This window comes from Myotis davidii, unplaced genomic scaffold (genome assembly GCF_000327345.1).
Source record: "Myotis davidii unplaced genomic scaffold, ASM32734v1 scaffold169, whole genome shotgun sequence".
NCBI lineage: Eukaryota > Metazoa > Chordata > Mammalia > Chiroptera > Vespertilionidae > Myotis > Myotis davidii.
Genome location: NW_006383005.1, coordinates 2,597,333 through 2,609,558, shown reverse-complemented (window position 1 = coordinate 2,609,558; position 12,226 = coordinate 2,597,333). Strand labels below are relative to the sequence as shown.

General features: G+C 51.5%; 2 protein-coding genes across 2 annotated transcripts in view; one reads left to right on the top strand and one right to left on the bottom strand.

Moving 5' to 3' along the window:
* Window positions 1–2,707, top strand: part of LOC102773420 (T-cell ecto-ADP-ribosyltransferase 1-like) — a gene marked incomplete at its 5' end in the record, with an annotated part of 20,775 nt that extends 18,068 nt beyond the window's left edge. Inside the window, one exon of the mRNA XM_006777976.1 lies at window positions 2,541–2,707. Coding sequence (XP_006778039.1) covers window positions 2,541–2,707 — 167 coding nt within the window. The remainder of the gene's footprint in view (window positions 1–2,540) is intronic.
* A 6,026-nt stretch (window positions 2,708–8,733) lies between these two features.
* PDE2A (phosphodiesterase 2A) overlaps window positions 8,734–12,226 on the bottom strand; it is a 70,781-nt gene continuing 67,288 nt past the window's right edge. Inside the window, exons 27-32 of the mRNA XM_015557478.1 lie at window positions 11,666–11,740; window positions 11,419–11,518; window positions 11,097–11,209; window positions 10,661–10,699; window positions 10,432–10,538; window positions 8,734–10,114 (exon numbers count right to left, since the gene is read on the bottom strand). Coding sequence (XP_015412964.1) covers window positions 9,904–10,114; window positions 10,432–10,538; window positions 10,661–10,699; window positions 11,097–11,209; window positions 11,419–11,518; window positions 11,666–11,740 — 645 coding nt within the window. The 3' untranslated portion in view covers window positions 8,734–9,903. The remainder of the gene's footprint in view (window positions 10,115–10,431; window positions 10,539–10,660; window positions 10,700–11,096; window positions 11,210–11,418; window positions 11,519–11,665; window positions 11,741–12,226) is intronic.

Genomic DNA, 12,226 nt, shown 5'->3' with positions numbered 1-12,226 from the left:
GATTTCCAACTAGATAAAGAAACTCCTTGCAGTTGTCATCACAGTATTGCCTGAATCCTTGTACAAGTTCAAAATAAAATATCAATGGAATGCAAGTAAACAAAGATGAATGTAAAGTATGCAAACTAACTGGAAAACACTAAATTTTATTCATTTATGGGCATTTAATCCTGTACCTGAGACCACAGTAATTAAATTTTGCTTGATTTCAGAATCTTGATTTTTTTAGGGGAAACCCAATTTTTTTTATCTTAATTATAACTGATCTTTACCTCAAAATATAAATAGTGGAATATTAATATAAATAATGGAGCTCATTTTTATTAAGATTTATTGATTTTAATCACGTTCAAAGGCTGTTAAATCACGTTGTTTACCTATATCTTCAGAAAAAAAAATCACTTCTACTGTCGTGGTAAACAACCTGCTTCCCTATTTATAATGGTCTGGCCCTCTAGCAACTTCAGCGCAAAATTATAGCTAATTTGCCTACAAATGTCAGGTGGTCATAATAATCTGGCCACTCAGTGTATATCCACCTGCACAAACCAGAAAACTAAGAATCACCATCAGCCCCTCTCTCCCCGTCCCACACATCATATCCAGCCCACCATCAACGGTATCTCTCAAATCTGTGCATTTCTCTCCATCCTCTGTGACCTTGGCCACGTCCTCACCTGAACTGCTCAAGAGCTCCCTAATGGGTCTGCCCACAGCCCGGAATCCATCCTCCAGTCTCCACCACGTGCTGTAGCCAGAGTAGTTGTCTGTTTCTGACCAGGTCACCTGCCTACTGAAAGCCTTTAATGTTCATTCCTTTTGGGATAAAGCCCACTGCCTGGCCACTGCCTCCCTTGCTTGCCTCATCATACTGTCCTAGCCACTCTCCCCCGACCCCACACCACACCACCTCACCCCCACTGATCTTCCTGAAGTCCCTCCTTCTTGTTGTGCTCCTCCTGCCAGGTGATCTTCGTACATACTGTCCCCTCTCCCTCTTTGCCTGGTTAATTCTTACTCATCTCAGGTCTTAGCCCAGGCAGCTTTTCTTCTGGTAAGACACCCCTGGCCACCTGACCACATCAAATCCCCCTGTTAGAGGCTCTTGTAACACCGTCTACTTTTCCTTAACAGCCCAGTTGGCCCAGCTGCAGTTTTACATTCACTTGTGAGTTTGTTTGATTGGTGTCTATCCCTCAACTAGTCTATAAGCTTGGTGTCTGGTTTTGTTGATTGCTCTGCAGCCCTTCCAGTGCTCAGCCAGGGACAGCACAAAGGATGTTTTCAATAAATGTGTGTTTAATTAACTAACTAGCTGGTTAATCAATTAACATTTTACCCAGGTTACTGTGTGCTCCCTCGGGATAGGGTCCTGCCTTAATGCCTCTACACCAACACCACCCCTAGCAGCCAGCACAGCTGGGCCGGGGAAGCATGTGATGAACACTCTAAGTGATGGTGACCACACCTGGCTGACAGGGATGGGAGTGCTTGTCAGAAACCACCTGCAAGGAAGGAGACAGGCAGGATAGGAAAGAGGGAGCTGAAGATAGAGGTGGTCTAAGGTAACTCTAGCCTTGGCCTGATGGGGAAGGCGCGTTTGGAGCACAAATCGCAGATTGCACTGAGGAGTCACCCCACCTTGCAGCAAGGGGCCAGGCTTTTGTGTGTATGTCCCAGATGGTCTTCAGTGATTGGACTGTCCTGCCAACTGGACCCAAGACACCAAATCTGGAAAATGATGGTCAGCTGTGTCCCCTCTTCCCTCCAGTCCATCTGTCCGATGTGACCTCTCTCTGGCCTCATCTATAGTGTTAGTTTCCTTGGGCCACTGAAACGAAGCACCATAAACTGGGTGACTTCAAACAAGAGACATGTATCATCTCACAGTGCTGGAGGCCAGAAGTCTGAAATCACAGTTTTGGCAGGGCCAGGCTCTCCCTGAAGGCTCTAGAGCAGAGGTTCTCAACCTTGGCTGCACATTAGAATCACCTGGGAATCTTTTTAAAATCCTGATTTCTGGGCCTCATCCTCCGGAAATTCTGTTTCTTTGTTACTCATGTTGTGCTCCCCCGCCCCCATAACAAAGAAACAAAATTTCCGGAGGATGAGGCCCAGAAATCAGGATTTTAAAGATTCCCAGGTGATTCTAATGTGCAGCCAAGGTTGAGAACCTCTGCTCTAGAGGATGATCTGTCCTTGACTCTCTCCTAGCTTCTGATGGTTCCTGGCCATCATTGGCATTGCTTAGCCTGTGGTAGCATCACTCCGATCTCTGCCTCAGTCTTCACATGGCCTTCTTCCTGTGTGTCTCGAGGTCCAAATTTCCCTCTTTTTATAAGGACCTCAACATAATCACATCTACACAGATCCCATTTCCAAATAAGGTCAATTCACAGACACCAGGGGTCAGGGCTTGAAAATATACGTTTCGGGCACACGAACCCAGGATGTCAGTTACCTCTTTCCAACTCTTTTGAACCTGCCCTTCCTGTGTCTGAGGCTTCCTCCTGGGACTGCTTGCTCCTCTGACCCCTCAGGTTTCGCCAAAGATGAAGTTACGCTTCCTTATCCCCAGAAATGCACCCTAAGGAAGCCCTGCAATGCAGACAGCTGGCGGCTTTCACAGTGGCTCTCGCGCTTCGCATTGAATCCTCACAACCACCTCAAGAAAGTCTGTTATTCCTCCCCATTTACAGATGAGTAAACGGAGACGCAGGGAAGGTAAGTGCCTTACACAAAGTCACACAGCAGGAGGCTTGACCCAGGTGCCTGACACCACAGCCTTAACCACTGCACTCAACTGCCCAACGGCTTCCCTTGGTGGGATAGATGCCAGCTGTCAAGAGGGCCCATGTAAACCCATCTAGCAAGTTAGAAGAGTGTCGTGAAAAAAACTGAGATAATAAGAGAGAACACAACATTGGGGGCCTGTGTTTGGTCACTAAGAGGACCCAGCTCACATGAAGAGATGAAAATGAGTATTCAGGGGCAGTTTTGGGTGACATTTCTTTAGGGAGAACTTTTCTATTGGTGATATTTTAAAATTGATTTGATGATATAATATAAATTTGGTTATTTCTCTCTGTCCTACTTTCATATGTCCCCTCAAGGTGAATATGATTTTGCATCCTGGAACCTGCCGGTCAGCGTTCTGGAAGCCAGCTGGTTTTCAATGATGTTCCGCACTGGTCACGCAAGCATGATTCCACTGTGAACATGATCCCTCTGATGGGAGGCCTGACAGTTCGTCACGCAGGCCTGGTTTTACTGAGCAGACTATTTTCTCTAGTTGAATGAGGCAACGCTTGCATGTCCATGATCACTACTGAGATACTCCAGATGTACAGGCCTGCCCCAGACTCCTCAGAGGATGGAGTCACCTGGATTGGATTTAATTTGTTTTTTAATATATTTTTATTGATTTCAGAGAGGAAGGGAGAGGGAGAGAGAGATGGAAACATTGATGAGAATCATTGACTGGCTGACTCCCACATGCCTCCCACTGGGGATCGAGCCTACAACCCAGGCATGTGCCCCTGACCTGAATCGAACCCGGGACCCCTCACTCCACAGGCCGACACTCCATCCACTGAGCCAAACCGGCCAGGGCAGATTTAATTTTTTTTTAAATATGTTTTTATTGATTTCAGAGAGAGAGGAAAGGAGAGGGAGAGAGAGAGATAGAAACATCAATGGTGAGAATCATCTATCAGCTGCCTCCTGCATGCCCCCTACTGGAGGTCGAGCCCACAATGTGAGCATGTGCCCTGACCAGGAATTGAACTGTGACCTCCTGGTTCATGGGTCGACACTCAACCACTGAGCCACACCAGCCAGACTGGATTGGATGTATACTGTTATGACTAACATTTCATTTAGCAGTCAATACATTTTTGCTGAGTGCCTTCTCTGTCTTAGGCTCTGTGATAAGTATTAAGGATATAGAAATAAGCCAGTCTTAGTCTGTCCCCTCAAGGAGCTTACATTTTATTGGGGGATGTTGAGCAATGGGATCAGTGCTTCAAGAGAACTATTAGTTGAGGTTCTTAGCTATACAAGCCATAACCTACACAGGTTTAGGTAGAAGGAGAAAAGAATGGGGCTCAGTGCTACACAGCTGAAGGTCAGGGACAATGCAGCCAGCCAAAATGCCCAACACACCAGGGGAATTTTCTAATAGAAAATTACCATCCTGTCATCTGTTGCTGGGCGCCTATGTGAGGGGCTATTAGAAACTCTATCTTGGGTGCCCCTAGAACACCGAGACACCTCCATCATAGCTGCTTTCTAGGTGATATTATCTTCTTGCCTGCAGTCATCATGCCCATTGTGTACTTCCACCCCCAGGTCTTCTCAGGGACACCTTCTACATGGAGCCCAGGTTACACATGAAACACAAGCTGCAGTGGAGCATGGGAAATGTTACTTCAATTTCCAGCCTCTATAACACAGAGAGGCAATCTACAGGGATTGGGCAATTAGATGATTGTATCTAGAAATCAGGAAACACACATGAACCAGTGAGCTGGGTCAGATCACAGAGGGTTCACCCGGCTGCAAAGATTGGTGAGCATGGTGACCCAGGCCAAGAACCAAAGTGCTTCCATTTTGGTTCACCACTGAAAGAGCAAATGCTCTGGTAGAGATAGAGATATAAGCATGAAGGTTGCTCCCTGATGCCTCCCTAACACCTCATACAGATGCACTTGAAGCCTAATGGTCAAAGCAAAGAGTAAGAATTCTACCAGGGCAGAGAAACCCTGGCTGTTCACTGGCTATTCTTTAACCTGCTGCGTTAGAACTCAGCACTCAGAAGTCTACTTACTGTCCTGAAGGGAATCCCTTCAATGGTAAATCTAAAACCCTATTCTGATAGGGTGAAGTTCTAAACAATGAAATACTAAATTATCATTAAAACATAAGTGTTTGCTGAGAGACAAAATAAACCACAGAGACAGATAAAAAGTCGTTTTCCCTTCTTATCAGCCACCAGACAGAGGGTGGAGAGTCTTGATTCCAGGTAGGGACCTCTGGTCAAGGGTAATCCTTGGTTATAGAGCAGAAGCTAAGGAGAGAGACCACCACTGGTGATCCTCTCCTCTCCCGAGGAGGGGTGTGAGTTTGAACCTCAAGGATGAGAATCTAATGACTGATTTAAAATATTACCCCCATCTCGCCCTAGCTGGTTGGGCTCAGGGGATAGAGCCTTGCCCTGCGGACCAAAGGGTCCTGGGTTTGATTCCAGTCAAGGGCACGTACCTTGGTTGCAGGCTCCTCCCCTGTCGGGACCCTGGTTGGGGTTTGTGAAGGAGACAACCAATCGATGTGTTTCTCTCACATCCATATTTCTCGTCATCTTTCCCTCTGTCTAAAAATCAATGGAAAAAATATCCTCGGGTGAGAATTAAATCTATATATTTCCCCCATCTCTGCATCACTATTTCTCTCTTGTTATCACAAGATTTCAGTAACATTTTGTAGAAATTTCTTAGCATGCTGTGGGGATATAGGAAGTATGCTTATCTACATTTAATAAAAATTGAATTAAGGAGAGAGAAAATCACCACAGATTCAAGACACAGTATGAATCACAAGCAGGATAAATACTAAGAAAACCATACCTAAACACATCGTGATAAAACTGCTGAAAACCAAAAAACAGATAACATCTTAACAGCAGCCAGAGAAAGAGATGCGTTACTTTCAAAGGAGCAATAACAAGGCTGACAGCAGACTTCTCATCAGAAACCACGGTAGTCAAAAGAGGACAGAACGTTATCTCCCAAGTACAAGGAGAAAATCCTTTCTAACCTAGAATTCAGCCGCTCCCAAAACATTCAAGAATAAAGGAGAAACAAAGATGTTTTCAAACTAATAAAAACCAGAAGAATTCATCAGCAGCAGACCAGCACGAAAGGAGATACTGCAAGGGTGTTTTCAGGTAGAAACGAATGGTCCCAGATGGAAGCTTGAAGATATACATCAATAGAAACAGGTACAGATACTCATACAATGTAATACTTGATATATATGAATATTCATGGATCATTCTTTCTAATGGCAAAAATATTAATATTCAGATGTGTACCAATATTCATACATGGATTACTATACTAGTAATGCAATGAAAGTTAGTAAAATAGACTTACACCCCCACCCAAGATGGAGTAATAAAGACTAGATTTACTCGCCTGCCTGAAATAATAACAAAATGACAAAATCTATAAGATAAACGTTTTCAAGGCATTGGATAGCAGGCAATGATCCTTAGCTGGCTTCCCTTACCCACCTCTAGTCCTCACCCACCCCACCCCCAGACTTAAGTCACCCATTTCAAGGAGACTGGGCCCTCGGAGACTGAACAGCGAGGAAGGACAGTAAGACCTTGGGTGCACAGCCCTGGCACCCCACCCCCACCTCACCCCACCTTCCCACCTGCTTTCCAGGTCTATCAGCAATGGCCTCATCTGTCCCAGTCCCCGCCATCCAAACTTCAGCCCCGCCCCTCCTGCTGCCCCTTCACACTCAGCTCCCTCCTGCTGCCTCATAGCACAGGACCAAGCCTTACAGTGCCCTCTCCTCGTTATTTCATGCCCAGAGGAGGGGCTCTGCCCAGGGATCCTTCTGCGGGGAGAGGCCACTCAGCAGGGAGACAAACCCATGGGACATGGGGGTCTCACTCGGGGAGAACTGATGGACCCCCGTCTCGTTCAGAGAGCAGCCAAAGGGGAAACCTGAGAAACCTTTTCCATTTTCCCTGTGGAGTCTGTATAGAATGGATCCTGAGTACGCTGTGTGGAGTCTGCATAAAGAGTGTATCTGCGTGTGAAAGAGAATGTGGGTATGTGTCCGGGTGAGGATGCCTCTGTGTTTGAGTATGAGAGGAGCTGAACCCACAATACACCCTACACACCCTTCTCCACCTCTGGGGAGGTGAGGACAGGAGTTGGGCGCCACCTGGTGGCGAAGGGCTGCACTACAAGCCCCATCCTCTTCACCCCCGATCTCCCGGTCCGCCCTCTTCAAGACGCGCACACGCGACCGAGCCCAGATCCTCCTCTGGCGCCTCCATCCACTTGCTCATCGTTCCTACGTCCCACGACAGTCCCGCAGAGACTGCGACAGAGACCCTGTCCCGAGTCTCCGCCCTCTGCCCGGGAGTAAGCCCTTGCTTGCAGGGGAGTCATGCAGGAGGGTGCACACTCCAACTTCCGACGGTTACTTAACCTCTCTGAACCTCAAGCTGTAACCTCTGCACCCCAAGTGGTTACAGAACGAGGCGATAGTAGCCACTCCACAGAATCTTTGTGAGTTTTTATGTAAAATAAAACCATTAAATTGGGAAGGCAGGGCATGAGGCCAAACCTTCTGTTCTCTCACCTGGTGAGGGCTGCCCACGGGCTCTTGCAGAAGCACTGCACTCCCATCCTCCTCCGGCAGTTTGTCCCGCCGTCCAGCCGCAGCCCCTCGGGCCGAAGGTCGCGCCCTACGCCCTACGTCCGTCGCGCCCAATGCCAGGCCCCGCCTCCCACCTTCCATCCGGTTCCGACCGGTCCGGCCTCTCGGCCGTCAAACAGCTGCCCCGCCCCTTCTCCCCAGGGACCTCCCTCCTGCCAGAGGCTCCATCCAACACCTGGCTGCTGGTGACGGAGGCCACATGGACCCACCTTCTGGGGTACCTCCCAGTCCTTCCTCTGCCCCCACCCCGTGCAATTGATCACCAAGTTCTGCCAATCCCACGTGTCTTGAATTCCTCTCCCTCTCGCCCAGCCCAAGGCACAGAGAACAGCCCTAGAATGATCCCTGCCCTGCCCAAGCTCTCCCGCACTGACAACCTTTCTCTGGCTCCCCACTGCCCACAAAATAAAGCCAAACTCCACAGCCTGCCATTCAAAGCCCTCTAATCTGGCCTTATATTTCCCTCCATCTCTCCATTCCCTGTGTGCCTGCCCTTCTCTGAGCCTTTGCATGAGCAATTTCTGCTACCAGGAGGGCCTGCCCCCTTTTACCCACAGGAAAACAACACCTGCTCATCTTCCAAACCTCACTGTGGTTCTTCTCAGGGTGATGATCCCGCCTGGAGCCCGTGGTCAGTGTCCCATAGGGTTGTCATGGCCTGAATCTGAGCTTGGATCTGTCTTCCCTACGAGGCTGCTAGACCCTCCAGATCAGGGACAAGGACCAAGTTAGCTCTAGGCCACAGCGCAGGGTCCTGCCTGCCTGTGTGCGGGAGGAAATATGTGTGAGTTGTGCACTCGATTTGATGGCAAGGAGCGATATGTCACAGCATGGGCCTGAAATAGGATTAAATGGCCTCAAGGGAAGGTTGGGCTGAGGACAGACATCAAATGCAGGGGAGACGATTAAGGCCCAGGATGTGCACCCAGGTTATGCTTCCCCTTTGCCCAAAGGCCATGGAAGAGGGACATGCAGACACATTCAGGGTTGCCGGTCCACACTGAAGCTGCTGTCAGCTGGGCAACATTAGAATAGCCGTCCCCTGTCAGCCTTGGGCCAGGCACTGACTACCACCCCCACCTAGGGCCCACTGGTCAGACTGGGTTCTGTAAGAGCGCAGAGTCAGACTGGGGGAGCCCAAAGCAGAGGCTGGGCAGGGAGGGGCCTGGCGCCCAAGCCCCCCAGGGAAGGCTAGAGCCCTGAGGCCATTCAGCCCAGAGGAGCAGGTTCCAAACCATAACAAGTTGTGGGGCAAGAGAAGTAGGCAGGCTCTGTGGTAAAAAGAAATAGATTTATTCTCATGTACAAAGCGGTCAGCCCACGGGACCATATACAACAGTTGCACAGAGTCCTAAAAAAACACACCTCTCTAAAGGCAACTCCAAATAGGTAAGGCAGGTGGCCCCCCTCCCCCCACCCCACAACACATACAGAACAAAAGAGAAGGGAGAAGCTGCCGGGCTGACCCAAGAGGCCTGGCCCTGTGGGGTCTCCCAAGCCCTGGGGCATGGGTGGATATGGCCTTGAAGAGGAGAGGACCCTGCCAGGACTGAGGCCAGGTCTCTCTCTGGCTGCAGGAATAGGGGAGAGACTCAGGCTCAGGGGGTACACTCAGGGGCCACCCCTATCTGCCCTAGGATGTTAGGGGCATTCTAGGACCTCTCCTAGGACTCCAAAGAGCTATGGGATTTTTATCTAAAAGGGTCTCAGAGAACTGATTGTCTCACCCTCCTGTTTCACCCAGAAGGGACTTGCCCAGGGTCACACAACCAGGAGAAAGCATTGCTGACTCGACAGGGGCCGGTCTCCCAGCCCAGGGATCCTTCCTGCCCATGGTTTCCATCCTGCGTTCTTCCTGAGCCCTTTTTCCCCAGGACACTGAGTGCCCCTCTGGCATCTTCCTCGTGGGATCTGCATCCATCTCCCCCAGAACCCCATCCTCACCGTAAGTCTAGTGGCGGTCCTCAGAGGCACCTGTGGCTATTTCTAGTCTTCCAGCAGAGCTAATGACTGATTCTAAGACCCACCCTCTGCTCCACCAAGATGTCCCGCCTTCTTGCGTGAGGATTCTGGAGAGGGAAAAGGGTACAAATCTGGTATCCAAGACTGGGGCCCAGGAGGAACCGTTCAGGCTGCCTCGGGGAAGGAGTGTCTTGGGGAGGACTTGCCAAGGTGTGATCAGAGGTGCAGAGCAGGGCCCCCTGCTCCTGGGTCATCCCTATGCTCTCAGAGGACAAGTGACAAAGTCTTGGTGAGGCTGGAAGTCTTGCTTCCATTAAACAGACAGGAACACTGAGGCCCAGAAGGTCAATACTTGCCCAGGTCAAATGGGAAGTTGTGGTCTAGAACCCAGGACCCATGGCTCCGGTCCCAGGGCATCTGGCCAGGCCAGTGGAGGGTTTGTAGGAGGAGACCTGGGCGGGGAAGGGCCCTGGAAGTGGCTCACTCAGTGTCAAGGCTGCAACAACCATTGAGGGGGCCCCCAGTGCCATCGAGCTCAGACACCTCGTACTCCTCATCCAGGAAGTCCAGCGAGTTGTTACTCGGGAGGCCTCGGATGGTGAATTTGTGTGACACCTTGGTCCAGTGCTCACGGTTAGAGGCCACGCGTTCATACAGCTCTGCCGCTTTGGGGAACAGGTCCTGCAGCAGCCTGGGGGTGCACAGGGGCAGGGTTAAAGGTCAGAAGTCAGACAGTGACAGGAAGAAAGATTAGGGCTATACCACAAGTAGAATTTCCATAAGAGTGTGAAGCGTGACGGTCTCTTTCCATAGGGGATAAAGGATGAAGAGAAGGGCCCATTTCCGGGTAAAACAGGAGACGGTGGCGCCCAGAGGCAGCGGGGAGGGTCAGTGAGGCTGGGCCAAGCCCAGCTCAGTGCCTGTGTCTGCTGTGATGGCTTCGAACAGCCAGGCCCCACCCCACCCTCTCTGTGCAGAGTCCCCAGGAGGCCCCACAAGCTCCCTCACTTGTAGATGGGCATGGCAATGTGCTCCATGAAGCTGATCTGCAGCTCAGGGATGTAGGCCTTCTCACGGTCCATCATCTCCATTGGCCTGTTGCCCATGGCCTTCTCCTGCAGGCATCAAGTTATCAGGCCTGCCATTAGGCACCAGGATGGGGCTAACCCAGCCCCTCCCAGCCCCAGGCCAGGAACCCACCCGCAACCTGGGCGCCCTGAGGTCATTCCCCACGTACCAAATCTCCCTGGGAGAAGAACTCCTTGTAGATCAGCTCCTGAAAGGCCAAAACCCTCATTACATCCTGTGAGTGGGATCCATCCACTCAAGCTCCTCTACAGCCCATTCCCAAGGAGGCACACTGAGGTCTCCCTCAGCTCCACCTCAGGGCCTGTCCTTACCATCCCCAGCCGTCAGGTGGATGGCCCCAGACGGGGAGGAATGGCTGGGTTCTGGCCCACCTTCCACCAGCCACTGACTTGCTGTGTGACACTGGGCAAGTCCATGCCCCTCTCTGAATCCCTCCATCTGTCACCCTGAGGTGGTTTAGGTTTCCATTTCCCCCAAACAAGGCCAGGCTACGCTCAGCACAGAAAGGGTGCTCAGGTGCAGGAGCCACTCAGAGCCAGGCAGGATTTGAAGCCTGCATCTTCCCAGGGAGGGGCAGTCCTTACTGCAATCTTCCTTGTGGTCTTCCAGCCCTTGGTCTGGTCAGAGAGGTCACAGGAGGTCATAAGGAGGCAGAGGAGGAGGCTGTGGTGCTGCTTATTGGTTCGATCATAGCCCACTGTTGGGAAGAGGAGGGGTCAGCCTCCTGGTGCTCTCTCTCTGAGGACAAGGTCCTCAGGCCCCGCCCCAAAGTGGTCCAGGGAATGTGGCATCCTGGATGGGAGCCAAGAGGCTGGGGCTGGGGCTGCCTGGTGGTTGATGCTCTCCAGCGAATCCCCCTCTTGGGGTTCCTCCCCAACCCCAAGGGCCAGGGCTAAAGGCAGACACCTTCAGCCATCTTCTGGAGGTCCTTGAAGATGCGCAGGTGGTGGGCCAGGTCCGTGGCCAGGATGATGTCCCGCATCAGGTCCAGCATGCGCTGATAGTCCTGGGTGCCGGGAGGGAGATGTCATGGCCTCCTGCCAGACACCCCCGCCCGTTCCTGGCCTTGAGGAGCCTCCACCCATAGTCCCCTTCTCCTGTTTTGAGCCAACTCCTGGCTCCCATCCCCTCGCCCCCACCCGGGCCCCATTACCTTCCGGGAGAAGTGGTCGAAGATGTTGCAGCCGTGGGTGTTGAGGATGGCGATGGCCTGAGCGAAGTGGTGCCTCTGGGGGGGAAGAGGAGTGATGGGGCCTGGATGGAGCAGCGGGCTCCCTCACCACTGACCCCAAAAGAGGGAGTAGGCCCAGCCCCGCCCCGGCCCCAAGGTGAGCAGAGCAGGCAGAAACAGGAAGTCAGGTCCTAGCTCCCTTTCTGGGCACTGTTTCCACCCTCGGTGTGACCAGGGCAAGGGCCTGGCTGGCTCGGAGGCCCAGATTCCCCAGCTGTCACAGGAAGGGACACAGCAAAGGAAGCTCTGAGGGTCCCTCAAACTGGAACCGTTCTGAAATGATCCCTTGGAGTCCAGACGCCAATTCATGCAGCTAACATTTGTGTGCTGACAAGGGAAGGCAGTGCTGAGGCAAGGACAAGGCCTCTGTCTCCAGACACTGAAGGGCGGTCAGTCGCAGGAGGAGGAGGCTCAGCCAGGGTGCGGAGGGCAGAAGCAGGGCTGCTATGGGCCCCCCAGGAGGGAGGGAGCCCCTCATCTCGG